General features: G+C 52.1%; 3 protein-coding genes across 3 annotated transcripts; 1 reads left to right on the top strand and 2 right to left on the bottom strand.

Moving 5' to 3' along the window:
* Nucleotides 1-3,453: 3,453 nt before the first annotated feature.
* Nucleotides 3,454-7,965, bottom strand: TMEM230 (transmembrane protein 230). Its single transcript, XM_058042315.1, has 4 exons — nucleotides 7,860-7,965; nucleotides 6,350-6,477; nucleotides 5,897-6,019; nucleotides 3,454-4,545 (listed from the first exon to the last, which is right to left on the bottom strand). The coding sequence occupies exons 2-4, from the start codon at nucleotides 6,446-6,448 to the stop codon at nucleotides 4,405-4,407; spliced, it is 363 nt and encodes a 120-aa protein (XP_057898298.1). The 5' UTR covers nucleotides 6,449-6,477; nucleotides 7,860-7,965; the 3' UTR covers nucleotides 3,454-4,404.
* A 630-nt stretch (nucleotides 7,966-8,595) lies between these two features.
* On the bottom strand, nucleotides 8,596-11,398 carry PCNA (proliferating cell nuclear antigen). Its single transcript, XM_058042449.1, has 6 exons — nucleotides 11,089-11,398; nucleotides 10,206-10,303; nucleotides 9,805-9,872; nucleotides 9,496-9,690; nucleotides 9,183-9,306; nucleotides 8,596-9,100 (listed from the first exon to the last, which is right to left on the bottom strand). The coding sequence occupies exons 1-6, from the start codon at nucleotides 11,307-11,309 to the stop codon at nucleotides 9,018-9,020; spliced, it is 789 nt and encodes a 262-aa protein (XP_057898432.1). The 5' UTR covers nucleotides 11,310-11,398; the 3' UTR covers nucleotides 8,596-9,017.
* Nucleotides 11,399-12,024: 626 nt separating this feature from the next.
* CDS2 (CDP-diacylglycerol synthase 2) lies at nucleotides 12,025-26,931 on the top strand. The gene is made up of 13 exons (XM_058042526.1): nucleotides 12,025-12,097; nucleotides 17,384-17,526; nucleotides 18,611-18,707; nucleotides 19,033-19,130; nucleotides 19,281-19,420; nucleotides 20,326-20,384; nucleotides 20,812-20,894; nucleotides 21,487-21,574; nucleotides 22,426-22,494; nucleotides 23,297-23,449; nucleotides 24,046-24,165; nucleotides 24,790-24,893; nucleotides 25,611-26,931. Exons 1-13 carry the CDS (start codon nucleotides 12,035-12,037, stop codon nucleotides 25,738-25,740), a joined length of 1,347 nt encoding a protein of 448 aa, XP_057898509.1. The 5' UTR covers nucleotides 12,025-12,034; the 3' UTR covers nucleotides 25,741-26,931.
* Nucleotides 26,932-27,471: the final 540 nt, after the last annotated feature.

Consider the following 27,471-nt stretch of genomic DNA (forward strand, 5'->3'; position numbering starts at 1 on the left):
GAGTGGCCACACACACACACACAGGAAAAGCAGAACTGGAGGCAGAGGGAGAGCTGAGCCCACAGCAGAGCTGCAGGCAGGGCCGGCAGCTCTGGGACTGGCTCTGGAGCTCCCTGCAGCTCCTGCTTGCCCTGGCAGCTCTGGGACTGGCTCTGGAGCTCCCTGCAGCCCCTGCTTGCCCTGGCAGCTCTGGGACTGGCTGTGGAGGCTCCCTGCAGTCCCTGCTTGCCCTGGCAGCTCTGGGACTGGCTCTGGAGCTCCCTGCAGTCCCTGCTTGCCCTGGCAGCTCTGGGACTGGCTCTGGAGCTCCCTGCAGTCCCTGCTTGCCCTGGCAGCTCTGGGACTGGCTCTGGAGCTCCCTGCAGTCCCTGCTTGCCCTGGCAGCTCTGGGACTGGCTCTGGAGCTCCCTGCAGCTCCTGCCTGGCCTGGCAGCTCTGGGACTGGCTCTGGAGCTCCCTGCAGCCCCTGCCTGGCCTGGCAGCTGGAGCAAGGCTCATCACGGCAGTGCAGAGTGGCAATTATAGCAGCAGGGATGCCACAGGCTCTCTATTTATAGCTGCCCCAGCACAGCTCTGCTGTGTGCTCCTGCTCACAGGTGAGGGCACAGGCCGTGCCCTGAGAGCCCCACAGGAACAGCACAGAGCAAGGACTAGACCCCTTTGATGGGAACCAAGAATCGGAGATGAAAGGACAGAAATCCACAGAGAGCCTGGAGCAATGAACTCGGACTCCTTCCCCAAAACTGCCCTGGAGCTGGTTAACCCCCTCCCTGTCCAAAGTGCCACCTCTGCTCCTCCTAATTGCTGCCAGGCAGTGTCACTGAAGTGTTCTGCAAGCTCTGGCCCCTCGAATTGCTAACAGTAAAGGTGGCAGAGGGGCTGTGGGCCCTGCCTGTCCCTCTGCAGCCCCAGCCCATGGGCAGGGTGGGGGGCAGCAGGCCAGAGAGCACCCCAGACCTGTTCCTGTCCCTGCCCCAGGGCTGATCCATGCACAGGGAGCTCCAGGGGCTCAGGGTGGAGCTGAGCAGGACCCAGTCAGAGTTGCCTTTGTTTCACGGGGAGGATTAAACCATCACGAGCTGCTTGTGAGCCGCAGTGTCTCCCCAGCCATCTGAAACTCGATCGCCCGGCAAAGAGAGACCTCCACAAATGCTCTTTTTGTGTTTGAAGCTGGAGACCATCCATCCACCGGTTTATTTTTATGCACACATTTGCACTGGCCCTGTTACAATCCTTCCTCTGTTCTTGTGCAATAAAAGGCAGAGAGGATTCTCTTGACCTTCAGTATCAAATACAGAGAAAATAAGGCATTTGTCTGAAAAGAACCACCCAAAATAGCAGGGAAGAGGTCATGCTGTGCTGTGGGCTGTTGGTGTTGAAAGACAAGGAAAATGAGGATTATAGGAGCTGGCACATTAATGAAAACTGCTAGAAAACTGTATGGTGATGCTAATTAGTATTTGTATGTTAAAGGACCTGAGATCTTTCCCTTTTACACCGAACACTTGCCTGAGAGTAAGGAATGATCCCTGCTGAGGTGAGTTCTCAGTTTTCTCTGAGGATTTGTTCTAGATGCAGGGCATTTCCTTGAGCTCAGGAACTGATGCTCCTGCCTCACCCAGCCGATGTTCCTCACACTCCTCACGGCCTTCCCAACACCCTGTGATGCACACAACCATCACCACATGCATTTTCTGTCCTGCCTTTCCTCCAGGAAGCTGAGGAAAGGGCCCAGAGGAGCTGCCTGGATGTTTAATTTCTGTCACATCAGCAGGGCCATCTGCAGCAGGCATCTCCCACTGACAAGAGAGGGAAGGTTAAAACCTCTCATGACAGGTTAACAGCATGATTTGCAGCTTAAATAAATGGTTGCAGGCAGGAGAGAGTAGCAGGCAGCTAATCCTTTAAAGACTTAAGAGCAGCTACTACTTCAGCCCGAGTAAATATTTCAAAACAAAATTAATTAGTGGTGACTAGTGGGTTTGCTGCCCTTTGGTTTAACATCCCAGGATGAAACGGCGATTCCTGCACGGAATTTTTTGCTTCGGTGCCAAACCTGCCGTTCCCCGGGAGCTGGAAGTCCTCTCAAAGAAGACTGATCCCAGTTTTGTTCCTCCCTGGAGCTGGAAAGGCCCTGCAGGGATCCCATGGCTCTGCTGTGGGAGGGAGGTCCCTTGGTGCTGCCCCAGGGATGGGGACACAGCCTGGCCCTGGGGAGGAAGGAAATGTCACTTCCTGATCCCTGGCAGGAGGAAGGCACAGGGCAGCTCCCTGTAATTGCCTTGCTGCCAGTCAAAAGCAGTTCCTCACACCTTCCTAGGCACGGGAAAGCAGGGAAGGAAAGGCCTCAGTCAGGGTAACAAATCCTGACCCAGCACAAGCCACGTCTGCCCGAGCCCAGGGCAGCAAAGCAGGCAGGTCGGCAATTGCAAACAATAATTTCTAATCAACAACCGAGCTTTCCCCTCCCCGTGACCCTTGGCTCCACCACAGAACAAAGCCAGCTCTCTTGGGAGGCTCTGTCGTGGCCTCGCTGCACTGTCTGGACTATTTTTAGTCAAATCCAGCATTCCTAAAAATCCTCAGGCTGCTTTTGTGCTCGGGAAGGGGAGAGGAGCTGCCGGGCACGTGCACACCCACATTCCACACAGGACACGGGAGTGGGAGCACAGCTGGGTCGGCACAGAGCCCTGGGAAAAGGGAAAAAATTCTGTATTTTCATCAGGTTGGGAAGGCAGGACTGCTCTGAGCCGGGAGGGGAAACCAAAGGTGTCTGCAGTGGTTGGGAGGCCAGGGAGGTCCTAGGGCTCAGTGATGTCCCCTCCATGCTGAAGGGACATCCAGGGGCTGGGTGATGTCCCTTGACTGGTGAATGGACATCCGCGGGCTGGGTGATGTCCTCTCCCTCCAGAAAGAAAGTCCAAGGGCTGTTGGAAGTCGGAAGGAACCCACAAGGATCATCCAGATCCAGTTCCTTCTCCTGTCCCCTTTATTTATCCCACTTAGGTGACCCCCCCCCCCATCCCAAATTGCTTCATCTCCTCCCTCCCTCTCTGCTTTTTCCATCCAAACTTCCCTTCCGCTTCCCGTGCCGCTCCCCAGAGCCAAACAAACGCAGGCTCTCGTGCCCCAGGAGAGGCTGATTCACGGCTTGGCGTCAGCAGGAGCTCTCCTGTCAGAGCTGCTGTATTTGACACATTCCAGCTGCTGCCAGCAGTCCCTTGTCCCCTCCCCAGCAGGGCTGGCAACCTCCAGAGATGGACGGGGAGATCCTGAATTTAGCAATTTCACCAGTTCTGTTGCGCAGCGCTGGGACTCACTCAGAGCGCTTTGGGCAGGCTGACGCTGCTGGGGCTGCTCCAGCTCTGCCTCCCTCACTCCAGCAGCAGCCAAGGCCCAGCAGAGCTTTCAGTGCACTCTGACACCTGTGAAGGTGGGAAGGACAAAGCTGTGCTTGCAGAGAACACAGAACTTTATTGGTGTGAAATGCACCCATTGCACGGCTGCTCGTTGTGCAGGACACTGGCAGCCTGCTCCGACCCCGCAGAGCTGGGGCCAGCACTCTGAGCTCCCTGAATGACACAGCAGCAAAGCTGGCAAAGCAATCCAGAGGGGTTTGGTCAGCACAGACTACACAGAGAACTTCTCCTCGCTGGCCTGGCCAGGTCTGCACAGCAAATTATCCACACAAAAGACAGCTGGAGTTCAGGTGTCCCCAACAGCCACATCAGTCCAGCCCAAGATTTTTGGTATTTAGACACTCGAGTCTGGGTTCCAATCCTTCTCCCAGTACCCATCTGGTTGTTTCAGGGACAGGCAGCAGTCCCTGGGAAGGATAAGCAGGTTTTGCCAGCAGCAGCACAGGCAAAGCTGGCCCAGGGAGGTGTTTGTGGGGAAATGAGCGTGGCCAGGCTGACGGGGGGCTCTGGAGCCAGTGCCCTGTGTGGAAATCATCTCCCCCCTCATCACACTTTATTTACCCCAGGACCAGTTGGGAAGCGTTTCTGACGGACAGAGAGCAGGAGGAGAATTTAATGATGGTCTGTCTGCAAAGGTAACCCAACAATAACCACAATGCCACGGAAAGCTAAATTAAACTCTAGAAAACGCTTAGAGAAAAAACAAGTATCTGCTGCTGCAACCAGCTGCTCTATTTCTGGAAAACTGCAAGGATCGCCTCGCCCAGGAAGAGCTTCCCAGCCAGGGCAATTATGCAACCCCGAGAGGAGGGGAAAAAAACCCCACAAATCCCAAGTTCTTTGCAATTCCTTTTGGTCGATCCCGGGCTGCAGCCCCCACCCCCCGAACGGGAAAACCTGCACGCCTCCAGGCCGGGCCACAGCAGCCTTGCCCTGCGGCACCCAGGGGCGCTGCCGGCCTAATTAGGGCGGGTTCATTAACAGCTCAGTCGTCGAAGTCGGGGATGTCGTCGTAGGAGTAGCCCCGGTAGCCCTTGGAGGCGTAGTAGGCGATGCGCAGGTGGTAGAAGCCGGGCAGGAACACCAGGATGCCGATGATGAGCACGGGGATGGCGCGGTCAGTCTCCTGCAGGGGCACGGGGCACGGGGCTGGGCATGGTGCAGCTCCAGCCTCGGTGTTTTCAGGTTTAATTTTGGTGTTTTCAGCTCTAACTTGGGTGTTTTCAGCTTTAACTTTGGTATTTTCAGCTCTAACTTGGGTGTTTTCAGCTCTAACTTTGGTATTTTTCAGCTCTAACTTTGGTATTTTCAAGTTTAACTTTGGTATTTTTCATCTCTAACTTTGGTATTTTTCAGCTCTAACTTTGCTATTTTCATTTTTAACTTGGGTATTTTCATCTCTAACTTTGGTATTTTTCAGCTCTAACTTTGGTATTTTTCAGCTCCAACTTTGGTATTTTCATCTCTAACTTTGGTATTTTTCAGCTCTAACTTTGGTATTTTCATCTCTAACTTTGGTATTTTTCAGCTATAACTTTGGTGTTTTTCAGCTCTAACTTTGGTATTTTCAAGTTTAACTTTGGTATTTTTCAGCTCTAACTTCGGTATTTTTTCAGCTCTAACTTTGGTATTTTTCAGCTCTAACTTTGGTATTTTTCAGCTCTAACTTTGGTATTTTTCATCTCTAACTTTGGTGTTTTTCAGCTTTAACTTTGGTATTTTTGGGTTCATTTTGTGCCCATTTTGGTTCATCCTGGGCGCAGCCCTGGCTGGGCTCTGGTGCTGCCCAAGGTGGATCCATTTTAATCAATCCCTGCTTTATTCTGTAACTCTGCTCTAGCCCAGCCTCCCCCAGGCACCACAGTGACATCTCTGTGAGGGGCTCTCCTCCCTCTCACACCCTGCCTGGTCTGGGGGAAGGTTGCCCTGCCCAAGGCAGGTGAGATGTGAATGAATTCTCAGAAGGAGGTGATCTGGAAGGTTCTTTGAACCCAACCCATCCCGTGGTTCTGTGACCCATCCCCAAGGTGACGAAATAAAAACCCATCTTCCACCAGAAGCACCTCAGCTGCCATCAGGCTGAGCCCTCAATCCTTGCCGCAGGGACCCTCAGGGGACCCCACTGTCCACCAGGGACCCCCTGGACGTGCAGCCAGGGCTGGGAGCTGCGAGCCCAAGCCCAGGATCTGTGCCTGGAGCGCTGCTGATAGCGCCAGAGGCTGCTGTGCTGCCTGAGATAAGGCAGAGCTGCCAACACCCCTGATCCCCCCGGGGTCACCCCTAACCCACGTGTGTGCCCCATCCTTTGCTCTGAACCCTGCCAGGGATGGGGACTGCACCACTGCAGCTCTGCCAGGCCTTCCCCACACCAAACCTTCCCCAGCGTTGAGTTTGAACCTGCCCTGGTGTGACCCGGGGCTGTCTGCTGTCCCCTGGTGTCCCCCGAGGGCAGAGCCAGCAGCGTGTGAAGCACTCACCCCTTTGCTGATGTACCCTGCCAGCAGCAGGGCTCCGATGATGATGAGGAAGGTCCCGATCATGAAGAGCACCACGGCCAGCGCGATGGCCTTGTAGGGGATTTTGGGTGGGCTCTTCTTGAACTGGAGGGGAAAAACCCAAATATTGAACAGCTCAGCTGGGCACAGCTCCCCTCCCACGGCAGCACAGGACAGAATTCTGCTCCAGAGCTGCCCTCCAGGGGGAATTCTGCCCATGGAGACCCTGCTGGGCCAGCCCCTGCTCCCAGCCTTGTTCCCAGGAAGGCTCTTTGGGCTTCCCAGAGGGGAAGGGCCCAGGGTTAGGGTCAGATTTAGGGTCAGGGTTTGGCTCCCTCCCAGCTTTGTCCCTCTCTGAGCTGCACAGGGAGACAGCATCACAGGATCCCGTGCAAGGCCAAGCTGTGGTTTCACAGCTCCCTTTCCCAGTCTTACCTGCAGGTCAATGTACCCATCATCGGTGCTGGAGAGTTTGGAATATTTCACTTTGCTACTGGGGATCCCAGCAGAGAGATTGGTCCTGGACGGCATCATGCCAGGGGGGCCTGGGCATCAGCTACAGCCTGGAGTGAAAACAGGAGAGGAAACTCAGGGACAGCAGGCTGAGAGACACAGAACCAAAGCTCCTGAGGAGAAACTCCCCTGTCAGGGCCGTGCCATCCCAACACAGCTCTGCTCCTTTCCGAAATTAAATCTTTTCCCACAGAGGGTTTAAGCATTTCATTTGAAGGCTGAAATGCAAGATGGTACAGCTGGAACAACGTTTGGAATCAAGGTAGAACCTGTGCTTCAAACCAGATGGGAATTCCCAGGCAGGGCCCAGGTACGAGCCAGCTCTCACTCCATGGAGAGCTCCCACTGCCAGAACACAGATGTCCAAGCTCTGGCTGCCTCTGAACAGGACAGCAGCAAATAAACCCAACCCAGAGCTAAACAAAGCAGCTTTTTAAACACCAGGAGATGTTGCAAGAGAGCAATTTTGGGGAAAAAAAAAACCAAAACCAAACAAACCCGACCAAATAAACACAAAATCCAACGGAAACCACTGGAAACTGGAACGAGATGGAGCTGTCATGGGGACAGCAGGAGTGACTCAGAGGGAGCAGGACAAGGGGACCCACCCCAAATCCACCCAGAATACTCCAAATCCACTCTGAACACACCTGAACCCACGCAAACCACCTGAATTCCACCCAGAACACACCAATCCACCCTGAATCCACCCGAACCCACTCCAACGCACCCAAATGCACCCAAACCCCCCCAAATCCATGTGAACCCACCTCAAACCACCCCAAATCCACCTGAACCCAGATCAAACCACTCTAAATCCACCTGAACCATCCCAAATCCATCCCGAATCCACCCAAACCTACCTTAACTATAACCCGAACCCATCGCAAATCCAGAACTCACCCCGAACCCACTCGAACCCAACCTCAGCCCACTCCAAGCCCACCCCGAGCTCCGGCCCGCCCGGCCCCGGTACCAGCCCCAGTACCGGCCCAGTACCCCCGGTACCAGCCCGGTACCCCCGGTACCCCCGGCCCTGCCCCGGTACCCCCCGGTACCCCCGGCCCGGCCCGGTACCAGCCCAGTACCCTCGGTACCAGCCCCGGTACCCCCGGCCCGGCCCGGTACCAGCCCAGTACCCTCGGTACCAGCCCCGGTACCCCCGGCCCGGCCCGGTACCCCCGGTACCCCCCGGTACCCCCGGCCCGGCCCGGTACCAGCCCAGTACCCCGGGTACCAGCCCCGGTACTCCCGGCCCTGCCCCGGTACCAGCCCGGTACCCCCGGCCCGGCCCGGTACCAGCCCAGTACCCTCGGTACCAGCCCAGTACCCGCCGGTACCAGCCCCGGTACCAGCCCAGTACCCCCGGTACCAGCCCCGGTACCCCCGGCCCGGCCCGGTACCCCCCGGTACCCCCGGCCCGGCCCGGTACCTGCCGCCCGCCCGCTCCATGGCGGCCCCGCCTGTCCCCCCGCGGCCCCGGGAAGTTGATCCCGCTGACGCCGCTTCCCTTCCAGGTCACGGCGGGGCCGGGCCAGCCTCTCCCGGCCGGCGCCGCCTCGGCACGGGGGGAACCGGTGCGGAGCTGCCGAGAGCTCTGGGATGGAGGATGTGCCACGCCGGATGTTTTAGTGAAGTGCTGGAGGGTAAATGGGGAGGGATCTCAACAAGGGACAGCTGGAATCGGCGTCTGGGCCCGAAATGCCGGGATGGTTTGGGCTGGGAGGGGCCGTAAAGCTCCCCCGGTGCCAGCCGTGCCACCCTCCCCGTGTCCCAGGGTGTCCCCTCCGGGCTGGCCAGGAGCGCGGGTCCCCGAGGAGCCCAGGCGGGGAATGTGCCCAGCGCCAGCAGCGATTGTCCCTCCCGGGCCGCAGCGGGGCTCGCTCCGGGCCGGCACTGCCACCTGCTGCCATCCGCTGTCACCGCCGGACAGCTGTGCGGGACGTTCATCCTCAGCAATTTCCAAAATAACGTCCTGAAAATCGGGGAATCGGGCTGGGAAAAGCCTTTACAGGATGGTGAATTCCAGCAGCACCAAGCCCTGTCCCCAGGTGCCACCCAGGGAACAGAGTGGCACCTCTGCCACAGCTCTGAGTGACCAGAGCTGAACTCTGGGCCTTGACACTCTGGGACTCAGGGCACATCACCCACATTTAAACACAACACACTCCAGGAAATTGTATTTTTTATTTCCGTTTTCCAAGTTTCAATCAGAATATCGGCTTCAATAATAAATGAAGTAAGGTCACATAAACTTGTGGGATAACAAAACATCAGCCCTAAGCTACAGCTCCACAGGGGAAACTCCAGGATACATCTTGACCCATTAAATATTGCCTCTCTTCTCCGACAGCAGCTGAAAGGAGTAAGGAATTTCACCTTCAACAGCATCCAAGAGATTGCTGGGAGTACAGGAACAGACTAGAAAAACTCAGCTTTCCTCTTTCCAATGACACCAGAATAGCAAAACAGAGTGTTGAAAAATATTTACAAATATATCTACAAGACACGGCTACAGTGCTCCCAGGGTGCCCCCAGGCTCCGGAGTTGCTCCTCCAGGCAGGAGCAGATGTCCCCAGCCCCGCTCCAGTTAAGAGCCATCCTGCTGGTCCTCGATCTTGGGGGCCAGGTAGTACTTGAGGTGTCCCATGTCAGCAATCTTGTACTCCACAACTGGGGAGAGAACGAAAACAGGGGGTTCAGGGGGTTCTACAGAAAACCCAGCCTCAGCTTCCACTTCTGCTCAGGCACTCACCCAGAGGAACATCTGCAGACATGCTGAGCGTCACCGTGGGGGACAGCGGGGTGGCTTTGGTGAAGAAGTTCAGGTACCTCAGGGCGAAGGTCAGCTGCACGGGCTCGTTCATCTCTATTGTGACCTGGGTGAGCAGGGGAGCAGCGTTGCAGAGGGCTCCACAGGGCCGCTCCAGCTGCCCAGCTCTGCTGCAGCTCCCGGGGAACACCGAGGGACTCGGGGACCCACCGGGAGCTGTCCCTGCTCGCGGCAGGGCGGCGCTCTAAAAACGCCCTTTCCAACCCCAGCCCCGAGCCCTGCCCGCCCCACTCACGGCCTCCTCCTCCTTGTCCACGTTGCTGGTCTGGGACAGTTTGATGTTGCCGTTGCCCAGCTCGCCGTTGGCGGAGAACTTGACGCCGTCCTTGGCGCACGAGATGACGACGGCGTCGCCGATGTGGCTCAGGTCCCGGCAGATGCGCGCGAACTCCGCCGAGGGCATCTTCACCACGCAGCTGTACTCCTGCTCCTGGGGACGGGCACGGCCTCAGGGACGCCGTGCCACCCCTGGGGCAGTGCCGCTCACAGTGCCACCCCGGCAGCCCCGGGGCTGCTGTGTCCCAGCCACCCCATCATTACTCACTGGGATTCCCAGCTGCTCCACGTCGAGATCCATCAGCTTCATCTCGTAATCAGAAACCTTCTCCTGGTCTGGGGAAGCAAAGCTCAGTGACACCAGATGGCAGCAGGACTGCTGCCACTCCCCACTCCCTCAATAAATGCAATGAGGTTTCCCTCTGTTCCCTTAGGGCTGGAACTCTGGGAATGCCCTAAAAGCTTTTTACAGGCTTTAAGGGTACAGCCAAACCCACCTGTGTGCAGCCCGAGAGAGCCTTCCTCTCACAAAAAAATTATTTATAATGTTTAATATTTTATAACTTGATCGAGTTTCAATCTCCCGACTGTTCCAAGAATCAGGTGTCCCCTCCCTCCTGCACCCCTGAACACACCCCAGTACCAAAGGATTTCCCGAATCCCACTCACTGGGAGCCTCGAACACCAGGGCCAGGGTGTCGGCGTTGTCCTCGGCCCGCAGGGTGATGATGTCCTCGTTCCCTGCACACTTCAGGATCTTGGACATGCTGCAGGGGACAAAGGCAGGTCACTCACGGGGCTGGGAGCTGACAGGGCTGGAGAGCACGGGATATTACAGTGACCAGGAAAGGCGGGTGTATGGGGAGCCCCCCAGCCTTCTGGCTGATCTCTTCCAGTGCTTGGTCACCCACAAAGTTCTTTCACATACACGGCGTGGAACCTCCCGTGATCAGCTCCTGCCTGTTCCTCCTGTCCCATGGCTGGATCCATCCTGACCCCTCCCATGGATATTTACAAACAGGGATGACTCCCCTCTCTCAGCAGTCTCCTCAACCTTTCCTCATAACGGACACGCTCCAGATCCCTCATCTCTGTCCCGCTGCGGGAGCTCCGTGTCTCTGCTCTGGTGCGGAACGCAGAGCCGGGCACAGCGCTGCAGAAGCGCCTCACAGGGCTGAGCAGCGGGGCAGGAAGGGTTCCGTGGGTCCCTCCCAGCCCGGGGCAGGGTCTGAAGCTGTCACCGCTTCCCCGGCCGGGGCCATGGCGCCCAGCGCTGCCTTTTCCCGCCACTCGGCGCCGGCAGTGACGTCACGGCCACGACGCGCCCCGCGCGCGCCGCGAAAAACGGCGCGAGAGCCGTGAGGGGAATGGGGGGGGGGGAGAGAGAGAGAAAGAAAAGGGCTGAGGGGGCTCAGAGCGCGGGGACCCCGCACACCTCCGGAGCGCTCCTCGCCCCCACATCTCCCCTCACACCCTGCCCTGACCGCTACAGCCCCCGGGCCTGCTCGGCCGCCCCGTGGCAGCGCCCCAGCAGAGCCCGCCGCCGGCTGACCTGGACAGGTTGACGCCCATGGCGATGTTGCGGTCGCAGCGGTAGGTGTCGAAGCCCTCCGATCGCAGCGTGAGCTGCACCAGCGAGACGTGCGAGGAGTCCATGCTCTGCAGGCTGATGCCGCCCGAGCCCAGGTCCCAGCAGGCCTCGGTGATGAGGTCCTTGAGGGCCTCCAGCACTCGCTTGAGCACCGAGCCCTGCACCAGTCGTGCCTCGAACATCCTGGCAGCACCAGCGGGAGCGGCACGGACGGAGCCGAAAACGGAACAACTGAAATTCAGCGAGGCGGCTCGCCAAGCCCTTTTATGCACTCTGTCGCCCCGCCCACCGCCGCGCAGCAGCCAATCACCAGCGCCGCTCTCCACCTTTAGCCCAGCCCCCGTCCGAGCTCACATACAGGGCCCTGCGGCGCTCCGACCAATCACAACGCCGCTCTTCCTCTTAGCCCCGCCCCTCCGGGCGGCGGGAGCCAATCACCGCGCGGGTTACAGAGGCCCGCGTCCTGCCTTGCTGCGCAGCGATGGCGCCAGGGCCCGGTCCCTGCAGCGCCGCCGGTGCCGCACACGGGGCCTGGCCGTACGGACGGCTCGGTGGAGCGCCTCTCCTCGGGCACCGTGTGCTGACCGAAAAGCGGCCATAGCACAAACCCGCTTGTTCCTAAACACAAACCCCTCATGCTTCTCCCAGTGCCCGCGGACTTTCCCGCGCCACACATCATGGCGCCCCCCTCCATCCGGGTACGCCTGGGCGCCGCCATGCCTCCCCCCAAAGCCCCGCCCCTCGCCTATCCCACGCCTCCCATTGGCCGCCGGTGCCGCGGGCACGCCTGGGCGTGGCCACCCCCCGCGCGCCCGGCCCCGCCCCCCCGGCCTATTGGTGGGCGGTGGTTTTGCCGGTGCGGTGTCGCCCCCTGGCGGCGGCGGCGGCGCGGCGCGGCGGGTCCGGCATGAGCGAGGCGCGGCTGCGGCCCGGGCGCGGCCCCGGCGGGGCCCGAGACCCCCAGGACAAGGTAGGGAGCGGCCCCGGGGGGCCTCGGGGCGCGGGGGGCACCGGGAGAACCGGGGAGCACCGGGGGGAGCGGGGCCCGCACGCCCTGCGCACTGCGGGGTCCCGGCGGCCCGCGGTGAGGCCGCTGCGAGGGCCCCGCGCTCCGGGAGCTCGGCCCGGGCTCGGAGTGTTCGGTCCGGGGAGCAGAGCCCGCCCCCGGGGCCGCGAGGAGGAGTGAGCGGGGCTGGGCGGGGAGCGGGTTTGGGCAGGGCGCGGGGATGGCGGGCCGGGCCCGGGGCAGGAGCGGAGGGATAAAAACCTGCTCTGGGACCCCTAAATCATCCCTAGGGAATGGCAGGGGGGATAAAAACCTGCTCTGAATCATCTCTGGGGAGTAATAGGGGTTAAAAACCTGCCCTGGATCATCCCTGGGGGATGGCAGGGGGGATAAAAACCTGCTCTGGGACCCCTAAATCATCCCTAGGGAATGGCAGGGGGGATAAAAACCTGCTCTGGGACCCCTAAATCATCCCTAGGGAATGGCAGGGGGGGTAAAAACCTGCTCTGGGACCCCTAAATCATCCCTAGGGAATGGCAGGGGGGGTAAAAACCTGCCCTGGGACCCCTAAACCATCCCTAGGGAATGGCAGGGGGGATAAAAACCTGCCCTGGGACCCCTAAATCATCCCTAGGGAATGGCAGGGGGGATAAAAACCTGCTCTGGGACCCCTAAATCATCCCTAGGGAATGGCAGGGGGGATAAAAACCTGCTCTGGGACCCCTAAATCATCCCTAGGGAATGGCAGGGGGGGTGAAAGCCTGCTCTGGGACCCCGAAATCATCCCTAGGGAATGGCAGGGGGGTGAAAACCTGCTCTGGGACCCCGAAATCATCCCTAGGGAATGGCAGGGAGGGTGAAAACCTGCTCTGAATCATCCCTGGGGAGTAATAGGGGTTAAAAACCTGCCCTGGATCATCCCTGGGGCGTAACAGGGGGTAAAAACCTGCCCTGGGACCCCCTAAACCATCCCTAGGGAATGGCAGGAGGGTTAAAAACCTGCCCTGAATCATCCTCGGGGAATAACGGGGGATCCAAACCTGCCTTGGGACCCCCTAAATAATCTCCAGGGAGTGATGGGGGATTGAAAACCTGCTTAGGACCCCCTAAATCATCCCTAGGGAATGACAGGGGAGTTCCAAACCTGCCTTTAGGGAAGGGTTTGGGATGTCCTAAATCGTCCCCAGGGAATGACAGGGAGGTTCTAAACCTGCCCTTAGGGAAGGGTTTGGTTCCTTCTAAATCGTCCCTAAGAAATGTCAGGGGTGTTCCAAACCTGCCTTGGGGAAGGGTTTGGGATGTCACAAATCATCCCCAGGGAATGACAGGGCGGGTTTCAAACCTTAGGAAACCTTAGGGGAGAGTTTGGGATGTCACAAATCATCCCCAGGGAATGACAGGGGGGGGTTTCAAACCTTAGGAAACCTTAGGAAAGGGTTTGGAACCTCCTCAGTCATTCCTAAGGAACCCTCAGTTATCCCAAGGAATGATGGGGGGGTTCCAAAGCTCCCCTTAGGGAAGGGTTTGGGACCCCCTAAATCATCCCCAGGGAAGGAGCTGGGGGTCCCAAACCCCTCAGGATCCCTCGGGGAAGGGTTTGGCACCTCCCAAGCCCCCCCCCCAGGGAATTTTCTGGTTTAAGGAGGGCTGTCATTGCCTTCCTGCAAAGGGAAAAGTTTCATTTTCAGGCAGGAGAGGCACGGGCAGCAGCCCTGGCTCCGTGTCCCTGTGCCATCCCTCCATCCAGCCCTGCGTGCCCGGGGTTGCTCCGTGAGTCATTTGTCACCTTTGTCACCTCTGCTGCTGCCCCTCCCCGAGAGGAGGGGACAGAACTTTGTAAACAGCGTGTGCAGGCTGGCAGGGAGGAGCAGCTCTGCCCTTGATGCGCTTGGTTTGGGACGGATCCATCAGCCCCCAGCAGCAGCAAATGGATGTTTGCTCCATTAGTGCACGGAGGGTGCAGCTCTGAGCAGCACGAAAGCATCAGGCAGGGCACTCCTGCAATTTTAATGCAATTTTAGTGCAATTTTAATGCGATTTAAATCCAGTTTTAATGCGATTTTAATGCCGGTTAAGCACCTGCTGGAGGCTGCACGGGCAGGTTTGAGGGAACTTCGTGGTGCTGCTGTGCTCTGGGACAGGAGTGCTGGCAGTTGTCACCCTGGGGTGGCTCTGGGGGCTCTGCCTCCCTCCCTGGAGCTCTGAGGCGGCTCCAGATGTGCACAGGTGAGACCTTGAGCTGTGTCCGTCCCAGCTGGAGTTTGCTGTGCAGCAGAAAAACTTCAGGGAGTTTTATATTCCATTCTTTTTGTTTTACATTCCATTTTTTTTTTTGGGAGTTGGAGGATTGGCAGGGCTGGTGCACAACAAATGGGCTGGGCCAAGCTGGGATTGGCTTTAGCTGTCCCTAAAGAAGGTCAGAGGACAATCCTGTGTCCCTAAAGGTCAGAGACAATCCTGTGTCCCTAAAGGTCAGAGACAATCCTGTGTCCCTAAAGGTCAGAGACAATCCTGTGTCCCTAAAGGTCACAGAGGACAATCCTGTGTCCCTAAAGGTCACAGAGGACAATCCTGTGTCCCTAAAGGTCACAGAGGACAATCCTGTGTCCCTAAAGGTCAGAGGACAATCCTGTGTCCCTCCTGTTCCAGCTGCCAGCTCTGCTGCCTGAAAAAGCAGCTCCGTTTGCCTTTCCAGCATTTATTTATTTTGTAACATCTTCTGTCACAGCTTTTTGTTAAAACCGGGCAGGGAGTCTGAATCAAACAGTGCCTGGCTCTAAGGAGAGCACCTAAAAAAATGGCATTTCTGGGGCTGATTCCATGTGCCAGGCCTGGGTGCTGAGCTGGGATCTGTGCTGAGGATTTCTGGCTGGGATCTGTGCTGAGGATTTTTGGCTGGATCTGAGCTGGGATCTGAGCTGGGATCTGTGCTGAGGATTTTTGGCTGGATCTGAGCTGGGATCTGTGCTGAGGATTTCTGGCTGGGATCTGTGCTGAGGATTTTTGGCAGGCTCGTTTCCATGGCAGTGAGATCATGGCTGGATGTTTGTGTGACAAAAACCATCTCAGTGCGAGCAGAGATGTCTCCCCACCCTCTGGAGGGAGGGGAGATGTTTAAAGAGAGCTCAAGCTCAGTTTTCTGTGTGCCTTTCCTTCGGGATGGTGAAATACGTGCTGACAAATATCTGCTTGCTCAGAGCTCTGGGTTTCATGGATAGGAAAAAGGAAAAGTGAGCAGGAACCTGGATTTTTCCCAGCCCTAGCAGAGATTTGGGCTTGTGCTCTTTCTCCTCATGGTGCCTTGTGCAGAAATCAGGGAATTGGGATAAATTCTGATTCTGTTCCTGCATTCCTTTCCCCAATGTCCTGCAGCTCTGCTCGTCCCTGGCAATCACCCCTGACATCCCCCAGGTATTTTCAGCTGCCTCCACCTGACAGAGCCTCCCTGTGCCTGTCTGATTGCAGAGCTTGGCCTGCAGCCACTGACATTATTATTATAATAATAATATATAACATATAATATGTAATTATTATATAATATATAACATATATATTATATATTTATTACATATTATAAATATATATTATTATATAACATATATAACAACATATAATTAATATATAATATATAATTAATATACAATGTATATTATGTAATATGTAATATATAATATATAATATATAATTATTATATAATATATAGCATATATATAATATATTTATAACATATTATAAATATATATTATTATATAACATATAATATATCATATATAACATATAATTAATATATATAATTAATATACAATGTATATTATATAATACATAATATATTATATATAATTATTATATAATATATAACATATATATTATATATGTTATATATTTATAACATATTGTAAATATATATTATTATATAGCATATAATATATAATATGTAATATATAATAAGACGTGTCAGTGGCTGCAGTGGCAATATATTATATATTACATATAATAACAATAACAATAATAACAACAACAATAATAATAATAATTATTATTATAATTATTATAATTATTATAATAATAATAATAATAATAATAATTATTATTATTATTATTATTATTATTATTATTATTATTATTATTATTATTATTATTATTATTATTATTATTATTATTAATTTAATAAATCAAATTAATTTATCAATTATCCCAGGGGGAATAATGACCTTTTTCTGCTTGCAGCCAGCACGCTGGGTTGTTTAGGAGCCCTGCACACAACGAGCCTTCATCCCCTGCAGCCTCATTGTTTGCAGCGTTTGTCAGCTCAGCTCCCCCTGTGCTTTCCCTGCTGCCAGAGCCACTTCTCGGGGAGTTTGCCTTGCTGGGTGCTCCCCAGGGCGCGGCTTTTCCTTCCTTCCCTTCCCTCAGGAGCAGGATGGAGCTGAAGGCAGGGCAGACGTGCAGCTCCGGGCTGGCCCAGAGGGAAAAGTGGCCCTGGGAGGGCCAGGGCTGCCCTAAATGCCCTCCCAGCCCTGGCCAAGCTGCCCCAGCTGGGCTTGTTCAGCCCCAGGCACAGGCCTGGCTGTGTGCAGGGCGTTTTCCTTTCGGGATCTTGTGGAACAGGAAAGACAGGCTCTGGAAAGGAGATGTGATCAAATGAAACGCAATTAAAAAACAAAAAAAAACCCCTAGAAAATCTGGAGATGTAGTGACTACAGGAAAGCGGTCTGGGAGGAAGTGAGGTGCAGTGCAAAGGACACAAGAGGCCAAACCTGCTGTCCCTGTGCAGCACCTGGGGATGCCTGGGCCGGGCTGATAAGGGTGATAAGCCACCCTCTTCCTCCTCAGCTGCCTGGGGATCAGCTCAGGGCTATTTTTAGTGTCCTCAAGCAGCCAGCACTTCCCAAGCCTGTCTACAAGCCTGGAGCCTGCCCACTTGGAGACCTTTGTCCTGCTAATTTGGGCAGTGCTGCATTCCCTGAGACCTGCCTGGGGACTGGGACCTTGGCAGAATTGCTGCTAACAAGTTCTGGAGCACTTGGAGATGGTCATGAATGAACCTGGGGGCACCTGTGGCTGTGCAGGGCCTGTTCTGTGCCTGCTCTGAGGCTGAGGGGCCAGCAGAGCCCTCCTGGGTGCCACCTCAGGATGTTTCTCATGTGTTACCCTGGGTAGGGGTCAGGAGGATGTTTCCTTCTCCTCCCTGGTGAGTGTGAGGCAGCCCAGGGTGGCTGCTGAAGGTGCTTGGCTCTCTCTGTGCTGCAGGAGTCAGAGTCTGAGAACAGGCTGGATGGAGAGACAGCGTCAGACAGCGAGAGCAAGTCCGAGTTCGGGGGGTCCTCGCCTGTGCCCACCTCAGATGACACCCCAGAGGTGCTGAACAGGGCCCTGTCCAACCTGTCCTCGAGGTAAAAGCACTCCCTGGGTGGGCCCTGTCCATCCATCACTGTCCATCCATCACTGTCCATCCATCACTGTCCATCACTGCCTGAATAGAGCCCTGTCCATCCATCCCTGTCCATCCATCCCTATCCATCAATCCTGTCCATCACTGCCTGAATCCATCCCTGTCCATCCCTCCTGTCCATCCGTCCCTGTCCATCCATCCCTGTCCATCCTGTCCATCCATCCTGTCCATCCCTCCTGTCCATCATTGCCTGAATAGAGCCCTGTCCATCCAGCCCTGTCCATCTCTGTCCCTCCTGTCTATCCCTCCTGTCCATCACTGCCTGAATCCATCCCTGTCCATCCATCCCTGTCCATCCAGTCCATCAATCCTGTCCATCCCTCCTGTCCATCACTGCCTGAATAGATCCCTGTCCATCCATCCCTGTCCATCCATCTTGTCCATCCATCCTGTCCATCACTCCCTGAGCAGGGCTCTGTCCATCCATCCCTGTCCATCCTGTCCATCCATCCTGTCCATCACTCCCTGAGCAGGGCTCTGTCCATCCAGTCCATCCATCCTGTCCATCACTCCCTGAGCAGGGCTCTGTCCATCCATCCCTGTCCATCCTGTCCATCCATCCTGTCCATCACTCCCTGAGCAGGGCTCTGTCCATCCAGTCCATCCCTCCTGTCCATCACTGCCCTCTCCATCCTCCCTGAGGTTTCCCAGCAGGAAGCACTGGGGGTTCCACAGCCAGGGGCCATCTCCTCGTGCAGAGCAGTGTGGGGAGGGGGAATGGTCCCCATTCCATGGGAATTCATCCTGCAGCTGCTCCAGGGGCCGGGGAAGCTGCAGGGCAGGAGCAGGGGCTGCCCTGGCCCACCTCAGTGCCCTGGGGGTGCTCAGCTCTGCACCCACCGAGGCTGAGCTGCAGCTGCTGCAGCCTGGCCTTTATCAGCACATCGAGGTCTCTGTGCACCCCTGAGAGGAAACTTGGGGTTTGCAGGGCTGGCTTTGCTTCCTGTGCGCACAGAGAGCAGAGTTTGCTGGGCTGCTTTGCCCTGCCTTGCCTTTCTCTGATGTTTTCCTTCTCTCTGGCCCAGATGGAAGAACTGGTGGGTGAGAGGGATCCTCACGCTGGCCATGATCACCTTCTTCTTCATCATCATCTACCTGGGCCCCATGGTGCTGATGACAATAGTGAGTGCTCCAGGGGGGAGTCCTGGCCTTCCCTGCAGCAGGGGGGGCTTGTGGGGAGCTCCAGCCTCATGTCCAGAGATCCTGGGTTCCTCTGCCATGGGACTGGGAGGGAAAAATGCCATCCTGAGTTTCCCTTGGGAGGGAAAAATAACATCCTGAGCTTTCCAGGTGGGACTGGGAGGGAGAAACTTCACCCAGAGTCTCCCAGGTGGGCCTGGGAGGTGCCTGAGGAGCTGGGGCTGTGAGGTGCCAGGGGCTCTGTTCTGTCTCCTGGAGGGCAGAGGTGTTGCCCAGGGGTTCCATGCCCGCTGTCCTTGCTGTGCAGGTGATGTGTGTGCAGATCAAATGCTTCCACGAGATCATCACCATCGGCTACAACGTGTACCACTCCTACGACCTGCCCTGGTTCAGGACGCTCAGCTGGTGAGTGAGGGCACGCACCCACCTGGGCACCCACCTGGGCACACACCTGGGCTCTCAGCTGGCCAGGCACTTGCAGCTGTGTGTGAATTATTACTCCCCCTGCCCAGGTACTTTTTGCTGTGTGTAAATTAATTTTTTTCCCCTCTCCAGGTATTTCCTGCTGTGTGTGAATTATTTCTTCTACGGGGAGACGGTCACTGATTATTTCTTCACGCTGGTGCAGAGGGAGGAGCCGCTGAGGATCCTCAGCAAATACCATCGCTTCATCTCCTTCGCCCTCTACCTCACAGGTGGGCACACCTGGGCACACCTGGGCACGGGAAATCTGCCCACAGTGCAGGAAATCTCCTCTGCTCCCCGGGGATGCTGCAAGTTACAAATCTTTCTGTAGTAGTGGGAAGTCTTTACAATGAGGAGAAACCCCCAAAATTTTCATATCTTCTTTATATATTTATTATATTTATAGCTGTTTTTTTATTTAAATAGAAATAATAATTTATTTAAAGATATGTATAACATTTAAAAATATAATACGTATTAATATATATTATTAATATATTAATATATTATATTTATATAATATATAAATATATTAATACATATTTGTATACAATATATAATATATATTTCTATATAATATATATTTATATATCATATATTTAGATATAATATAAATTTGTAGTTTGATTTTTTATTTTTATTTAAATATTAAATATATATTTTATTTTTTATATTAAAAATATAATAAAATATATAGGTATATTTACATTTTGATTTTTATTCAAATATAAAATATTTTATTTAAATATATCTTTTTCTATTTTAAAATATAATTTTATATATAAGTATATGTAATATATACGTATATACTCATTTAAATATAAACCGATATTTTATTTAAATATATATTTTATTTTTAAATATATAATATATATACTGTATAAATATTTATAATGTATACTTATTAATTTATTTGAATATAAAATGATATTTACTTACACATACATTTTAATGAAAAACCAGCATAATGAAATCTATAATAATGAACTATAGTGAAGTATTATTTTGTTCCCCAGCAGCTGTGCAGTGTGGGGCCCAGTGCAGGGTCCTGCAGGGCAGAGGTGCTGCCCAGCAGGGATTTGGGTTCTGGCTGAGCAGCACCTGCAGCTCTCACTGTGCCCCTGTCTCTCTGCAGGGTTCTGCATGTTTGTGCTGAGCCTGGTGAAGAAGCACTACCGCCTGCAGTTCTACATGGTGAGCTCCCAGCCCTGGGGCTGCTGGGGTTAACATTCAGGGGCTGCTGGGGTTAAAATTCATGTTTTAGTGAGCTTAAAATTCAGGGTCTGGTGGGGTTAAAATTCAGGTTTTAGTGAGGTTAAAATTCAGGGCCTGGTGGGGTTAAAATTAATGTTTTGGTGAGGTTAAATTCAGGGTCTGGTGGGGTTAAATTCTTGGTTTGGTGAGGTTGAATTTGGGGTTTGGTGAGGCTGAATTTGGGCTTCAGTGGTTCAGTCAAACCCAGCCTGTCTCCTCAGATCTTCCTCCAGCACTGAGATGTTCCTGAGGGGTCCCAGGCTGGAATAACTCAGCACCAGAGAGCTCATCCTGCTTCCCTGGCTAATTAATAAACAGATAATTAATGGATTAATGAGCTCTGTGAGGGTGCTGTCCTCTCTTGCAGTTTGGCTGGACCCACGTGACGTTGCTGATCGTGGTCACCCAGTCCCACCTCATCATCCACAACCTGTTTGAAGGAATGATCTGGTGAGTTTGCCCTGCTTTGGGTTGTGCAGCCTGAAAAAAGCTGGGTTTTCATAGAATTCCTCTGTATACTATTATTATTATTATTATTATTATTATTATTATTATTATTATTATTATTATTATTATTATTATTATTATTATTAATTTTTATTGTTTTAATTAATTTATTTAATAATAATTTATTAATAGATTGATTATTGAGTTAAATAAATATTTTTACTCTGTCACTAATAAATTTAATCTATTTTTTAACCAATACAATTCTTTAAACAATTAACTTTTATTAAACAGTACCACTACTCTAACACTAATCACTTATATTTTTACTCTACGTATTCTTATCACAATGCATCTTTCACAGTTCTAATTTTCTACAACACTTAATCTTTTTGCAAAACTATATTTTAGAACTTGTCAAGACTTCTTCCTGGTTCAATCCCTCAGCAGTGTCATCTCCATTCTAGAACTTCAATCAGTACTTAATTGAAAATACAGAATAAATATTTTAATTTAACATTTATTTTAAATAGTTTAATTGGAATTGGTTTTCATTAAATACTAAGAATAACGTGCAAACCCTGCTGTGCCTCAGGTTCATCGTGCCCATCTCCTGTGTGATCTGCAATGACATCATGGCCTACATGTTTGGCTTCTTCTTCGGCCGCACGCCGCTCATCAAGGTTTGGGTTTGGGGCAGAAATGGGCATTTGGGGGCAGAAATGGGCATTTGGGGGCAAGAATGGGGATTTGAGCTCCCCCAGCTCTGCTTTGGGGCCTCCTCTGGGGCTGAAGCAAGTCTCCAAATTAAATCTGCATCCCGCTCCTTGAGGCTGAAATTTAATTTAATTTAATTTAATTTTATTGATTTTTATCGAATTTTACTTAATTTAATTTAAATTCAATTGAATAGCATTCAATGAAATTCAATGAAATTAATGTAATTTGATTTAATTCAATTCAATAAAGTTCAATTAAATTTATTTAATTGAATTTTATTTACTTTAATTGAATTGAATTGAATTTAAATTCAATCCAATTCAATCCAATTCAATTAATTTAATTTTGTTTTATTTTATGAAATTAAATCATCAAACCACTGAGGTGGGAAGATGATCGAGTCCAGCTGTTGTTGTAGAGATGGACACAACCCTTGTTTTTCTAGCATAGTTGAATTTTTATTGTACACAGCTTCTTTTTATATGGTGTTAGAAGGCACTGTGTTTGAATTTATCAGGTTAGTAAATGATTGAAACTTAGTGTAATGAGATTTTTTTCCTAATTTATGGAAATTATTTGGACTTTTTCTCATTAAAAAATCGCCAAATTGATTGGTAAATAATAATGGTTAGTGACTGTGTCATATATATAATAATATATAATGACAATGGTTGCTGTATATGTTTATTAGTTTTTTTTTCTAGACAGTTTACATTTTTTCTCTACTGATTTTCATGGAATAGACTTGTTATTTTTATAGGTGTAAATTGTTTTTCTTACAAGAATTTTGATTTCTCTGCTCTCTCTCTGGCAGCTCTCCCCAAAGAAGACCTGGGAGGGTTTTATTGGAGGATTTTTTTCCACTGTTCTCTTTGGGTTGCTGGTGAGTGTCCATGGTGGAGCTTCCTCCACTGCAGCTTTTCTTTTTTAGGGTCCTATTTTCCCTTCTTAGGGTGTTCTGTTAAAAAATGTTCTCAGGCTTGAATCTCTGTCAGGTGTTTCACCCTTTCTTGCTGCCCTGAATTTCTGTCAGATATTAAATTTTTCTGGCTAACAGGGTTTGAATCTCTCAGATACTTCACCTTTCCTTGCTGCCCAGCTTTGAATCTCTCTCAGACATTAAACTTCCTTGCTGACAGGGTTTGAATTTCTGTCAGATATTAAATTTGTCTGACTGACAGGGTTTGAATCTCTGTCAGGTATTAAATTTTTCTTGCTGACAGCGTTTGAATCTCTGAACTTTCTCAGAGCTTCCCGAGACATATCTCTGTTCAGAGGATATGTGATTATCACAATTAATCTCCTTAATGAACCTGGGAGAGTGTGTGGCAGTCACATTTTCTGGAAAAAATCCCTTTGCCCGGGATTTCTCTCCTGGGAAGCTGAGAAGCCTCAGAGAAAAAGGAAAACAATTTAATCTCTTTGCTTCTCCTGTGTTTGCTGCTTTGGGATGTGTTGGAGATTGTTTCATTGGTTTCATGTGAATGATTTTGATTTATTGGCCAATTATGGCCAGGCTGTGTGGAGGCTCTGGAAAGAGTCAGAGTTTTCATTATTATCACAGAATGATGAGACTGGAAGAGACCTCTGAGACCATCCAGTCCAACCTGTGCCCCAGCACCTCACCCAGACTATAGCACAGCCTTTCCCCTGACAAATTCTGCTTTTTCCCTCTCTCCCTGGAGCTGTCCTACGTGATGTCGGGGTACCGCTGCTTCACGTGCCCCGTGGAGTTCAACAACGACACCAACAGCTTCACCGTGGACTGCGAGCCCTCGGAGCTGTTCCAGCTGCAGGAGTACAACGTCCCCGTGCTGCTGCACTCCGTGCTGGGCTGGGTAGGGTCCCTGTGCCCCTGCTTCGGGGGTGGCAGCACCGGGGAGGGGCAGGGCTGTGCTCTGGGGGGTCACAGCTAAGGGGGAGGGCAGTGTTTGGAGATCGCAGAGGAATGATCCCAGACCTGCTGGGATGTGAGCCCAGTGCCAGAGATCCCAGAGGAATGATCCCAGACCTGCTGGGATGTGAGCCCAGTGCCAGAGATCCCAAAGGAATGATCCCAGATCTGCTGGGACGTGAATCCATTCCAGAGATCCCAAAGGAATGATCCCAGATCTGGTGTGACATGAACCCAGCTCCAGAGATCCCAAAGGAATGATCCCAGACCTGCTGGGACATGAGCCCAGTTTGAGAGATCCCAGAGGAATGATCCCAGACCTGCTGGGACGTGAATCCATTCCAGAGATCCCAAAGGAATGATCCCAGATCTGCTGGGACGTGAACCCAGTTCCAGAGATCCCAGATCTGCTGGCACATGAGCCCACCTGAAAGCCCCCTGAGCTCCAGCCTGGGGGCAGGTAGGAGGGCAGGGAGCAGGGCAGGCTCTGAAGGTGCAGGGCAGGCCCTGAAGGTGCCCTGTGTGTGTGTTTGTTTGCAGAGGACCGTGAGGATGTACCCCTTCCAGATCCACAGCATCGCCCTCTCCACCTTCGCCTCCCTCATCGGGCCCTTCGGCGGCTTCTTCGCCAGCGGCTTCAAGAGGGCCTTCAAAATCAAGGTGAGCACGGGGGTTTGGGGAAGAGGATGGAGGTTTTGGGCAGGTCCTGGAAGTTTTGGAGAGGTCATGAAGGTTTTGGGGAGGTGATGGAATTTTTGAGGAGGTCCTGGAGGTTTTGGGGAGATCACGGAAGTTTTGGGGAGGTGACACAAAGTGGGCGCTGTCCCTCCAGGCACTCCCAGAGCTCCAGGGAAGGGAGGTTTTCTCAGACACAGATAAAATGCTGGAGCAGGATTTGGTGTTTTGACCAAAAGGGAAGAGACCTCAAGGTTGTAACTGTGGTATTCCAAACCCTGCTGTGGTGCAGGTGGGGGAAGGAAGACCCAGGCAGGAAATTCTGCAATCTGAGGTTTCCCTTGGTGTCTTGCAGGCCGGTTTCACATCCAAACAGCCTGTGCTCAGTTAGGATGCCTTGAAAGGCAGGGCAGGGTGGCAGCAGATAAACATTTTAAACATTTGCCTTCCCTGACCTTTGAGCTGAGCTCCACAAAGGAGAAACTTCCAGAAGCAGGGAGACATGAAACCAGATTTCCGTGGTGTGGGGCAGGGCTGAGCGAGGTGTGTGGGGGCAGCAGGGCAGCACAGGTGCTGGGAAGGGCTCAGTGCCACCCCTGTGCCCTGCAGGACTTTGCCAACACCATCCCAGGCCACGGGGGCATCATGGATCGCTTCGACTGCCAGTACCTGATGGCCACCTTTGTCAACGTCTACATTGCCAGCTTCATCAGGTAACAGCAGGGCCATTCTTGGCTCAGGAGGGCTGATCAGCTCTCTGTTATTTGATTTTTATTAGGAAACCCATTGTTTTTGTAGACAGTTATGATACAGGCACACCTACCTGGCCCTGTGCTTAAAGCACTAAAACCTGGCAGGGTTTTGTTGGAGGGGTTTTTCTGCTCTTCTCTTTGGGTTGTTGGTGAGTGCCCATCGTGGAGCTTCCTCCACTGCAGCTTTCCCTTCACAGGGGCCAGGGTTCTGTTTAAAAATGCACTCAGGCTTGAATTTCTGTCAGGTATTTCACCTTTTATTGCTACCCAGGTTTGAATCTCTCAGATATTAAACTTTTCTTGCTGCCCTGAATTTCTGTCAGATATTTCACCTTTTCTTGCTGCCCTAAATCTCTATCAGATATTTCACCTTTTCTTGTTGCCCAGGTTTGAATCTCTCTGATATTTCACCTTTTCTTGCTGCCCTGAATCTCTATCAGATATTTCACCTTTTTTTGCAGCCCAGGTTTGAATCTGTGTCAGGTATTAAATTTTTCTTGCTGCCCTGAATTTCTGCCAGATACTTGACCTTTTTTTTGCTGACAGGGTTTGAATCTCTCTCAGAGAAATACCTGATTCAAGCCCTGTCAGCAAACAAAGGCTCCAGGGGATGGACAGCACAGCAATGAACATTCTGGTGGAACTGCAGCCTTTGCTGAGCCTGATTTTGTGTTCCAGGGGCCCCAACCCCAGCAAGCTGATCCAGCAGTTCCTGACCCTGAGGCCAGAGCAGCAGCTGCACATCTTCAACACCCTCAAAGCTCACCTGGTGGACAGGGGAGTGCTGGCCAGCCTGGAGGATGCATAGGCAGGAGCTTGGAGCAGGACTGAGAGCACACAGGCCTCCTCCAGGGAGTCCCCTGATTTCAGACAATAACAAGGCCTCATTTCACTGTAACTTTTTCTTCCTTTCTTGGTAAATGTTTGCATTTGTGGTTTATTTTATTTTATTATTTTTTTTTTCTAAATAATATATTTATAGAGCTTTGGTTCAAAGAGCGAATGCTGGGTTTGTAGCTGAGAGGAGGTGAGGGGTGGTGGAGCAGGAGGGGATGGATGGCTGTCCTGCTCAGGGGGCAGCTCTGGGACCCTCCTCCTGTGCTGGGGAATGTCCCAAGGCAATTCCTGCCCGAGGGAATCTCCTGGCACAGGGAGAGGATCCTGCGTGAGCCCATTCCCGCTGCAGCTGCTCTCAGTGCTGCTCCTGCAGTGCCTCTCACATTCCCTCTCCTCTGCCCTGGCAAATCACATTTTTGTGGCCACCCAAAGCAGGAGCAGGCTGGGCACAGGGAGTGGCAGCTGTGTGTGGGAACGTGGGAGCTTCGGATTCCCCCAGAACCCGTGGAGGTAAACGAGATTTAGAAGTTTCACTGAGCAATTCCTGCCAGGTGAGAACAATTTTTAAACTCCTTGGTTTGTTTCCCCCATTAAATAACCTTTAGAACCACACTTCTTCATTTCTCCAAGCTTGGAAACCCCACACGAGATGTTTGAAGGAGCCTGGGCAGCAGTTCCCAGGCAGTTTCTGGGGGTTTTGTTTTCTTTCAGGGATCATGTCTGTTTGTTACTTGAGTTGTAGAAGTCGTGCTGCTGAGTTTACCAAGGTCTGTGTTGCATTTCAGTCTGGGTTCATTTCTCTGCAGGCTTCTGTCCTGCTTGGCTCACTGAATCTTGTCAGAGGTAGTTTTTACTTTATAGCTGCAGGTTTTATGAAGTACTTTCCTTTATTTTGTCATACTTTTTTATTATTTAAAAATGAGAGAGCCCTAAAGATTGTAAAACTTTCCTTTTTTTTTTTTTCTTTTTTCCTTTTTTTTTTTTTTTTTTTTGTGACCAGATAGTGAAAATATCCCCATTTACTCCTTGTGCAAACACGAGGGGACTCTGCTTTTCCTTCTTTCCATAGTTTGTGCATGGGAGAGAGAAACTTTACTTTGTTTTAGCCCAGGGAACGAGTGACAGGGAGAGCTCCTGCAGAACTACACTGGAGTTTTCAAAACGTTGGAGTTTTCAAGCAGTTGCTGCCACAAAGCTTCAGCCACACGTGAGCCCCTGCACCTGCTTGGCATCAGCAGAGAACAAACCACCTGAAAATGCCCAAAATTCAGAGCTTTTCACAGCCTGAGTGTGTGTAAATGCACAGCAGAGGTGCCAGCCGTGCCCTCTCCTGCCCTGCTGTGGGGCTGTGCTGGGCTCTGCTCCCCGGGCAGGTGTTGGGTGGGAAGCACAGGAGGCTCTGCTCTTACAAAGCATTCCCAATTCCTGCTGGAAGGTTCTGTCCAGGACTGCCTGTGGTGTTCGTGTGGCTTTCTCCTGGTTGTGGATTCCTCCTGTGCTTGCTCCCCTCCAGCTGCAATTAGGTTTTTATTTATTTTCTGTCCATGGAGCAGATTTTGCTGCAAGCCCCTGACACAGGAACTGCAGAGGAGAAGGAGGTGCCCCACCTTGCCCAGGGCAGTGTTTGGGCAGTGTTAATTAATTTAAATTAAAATTAATTTTAGTGTGGGGCAGTGCCAGGGGGGCTGCCTGGGTGCTCCTG

This window comes from Melospiza georgiana, chromosome 31 (assembly GCF_028018845.1).
Source record: "Melospiza georgiana isolate bMelGeo1 chromosome 31, bMelGeo1.pri, whole genome shotgun sequence".
NCBI lineage: Eukaryota > Metazoa > Chordata > Aves > Passeriformes > Passerellidae > Melospiza > Melospiza georgiana.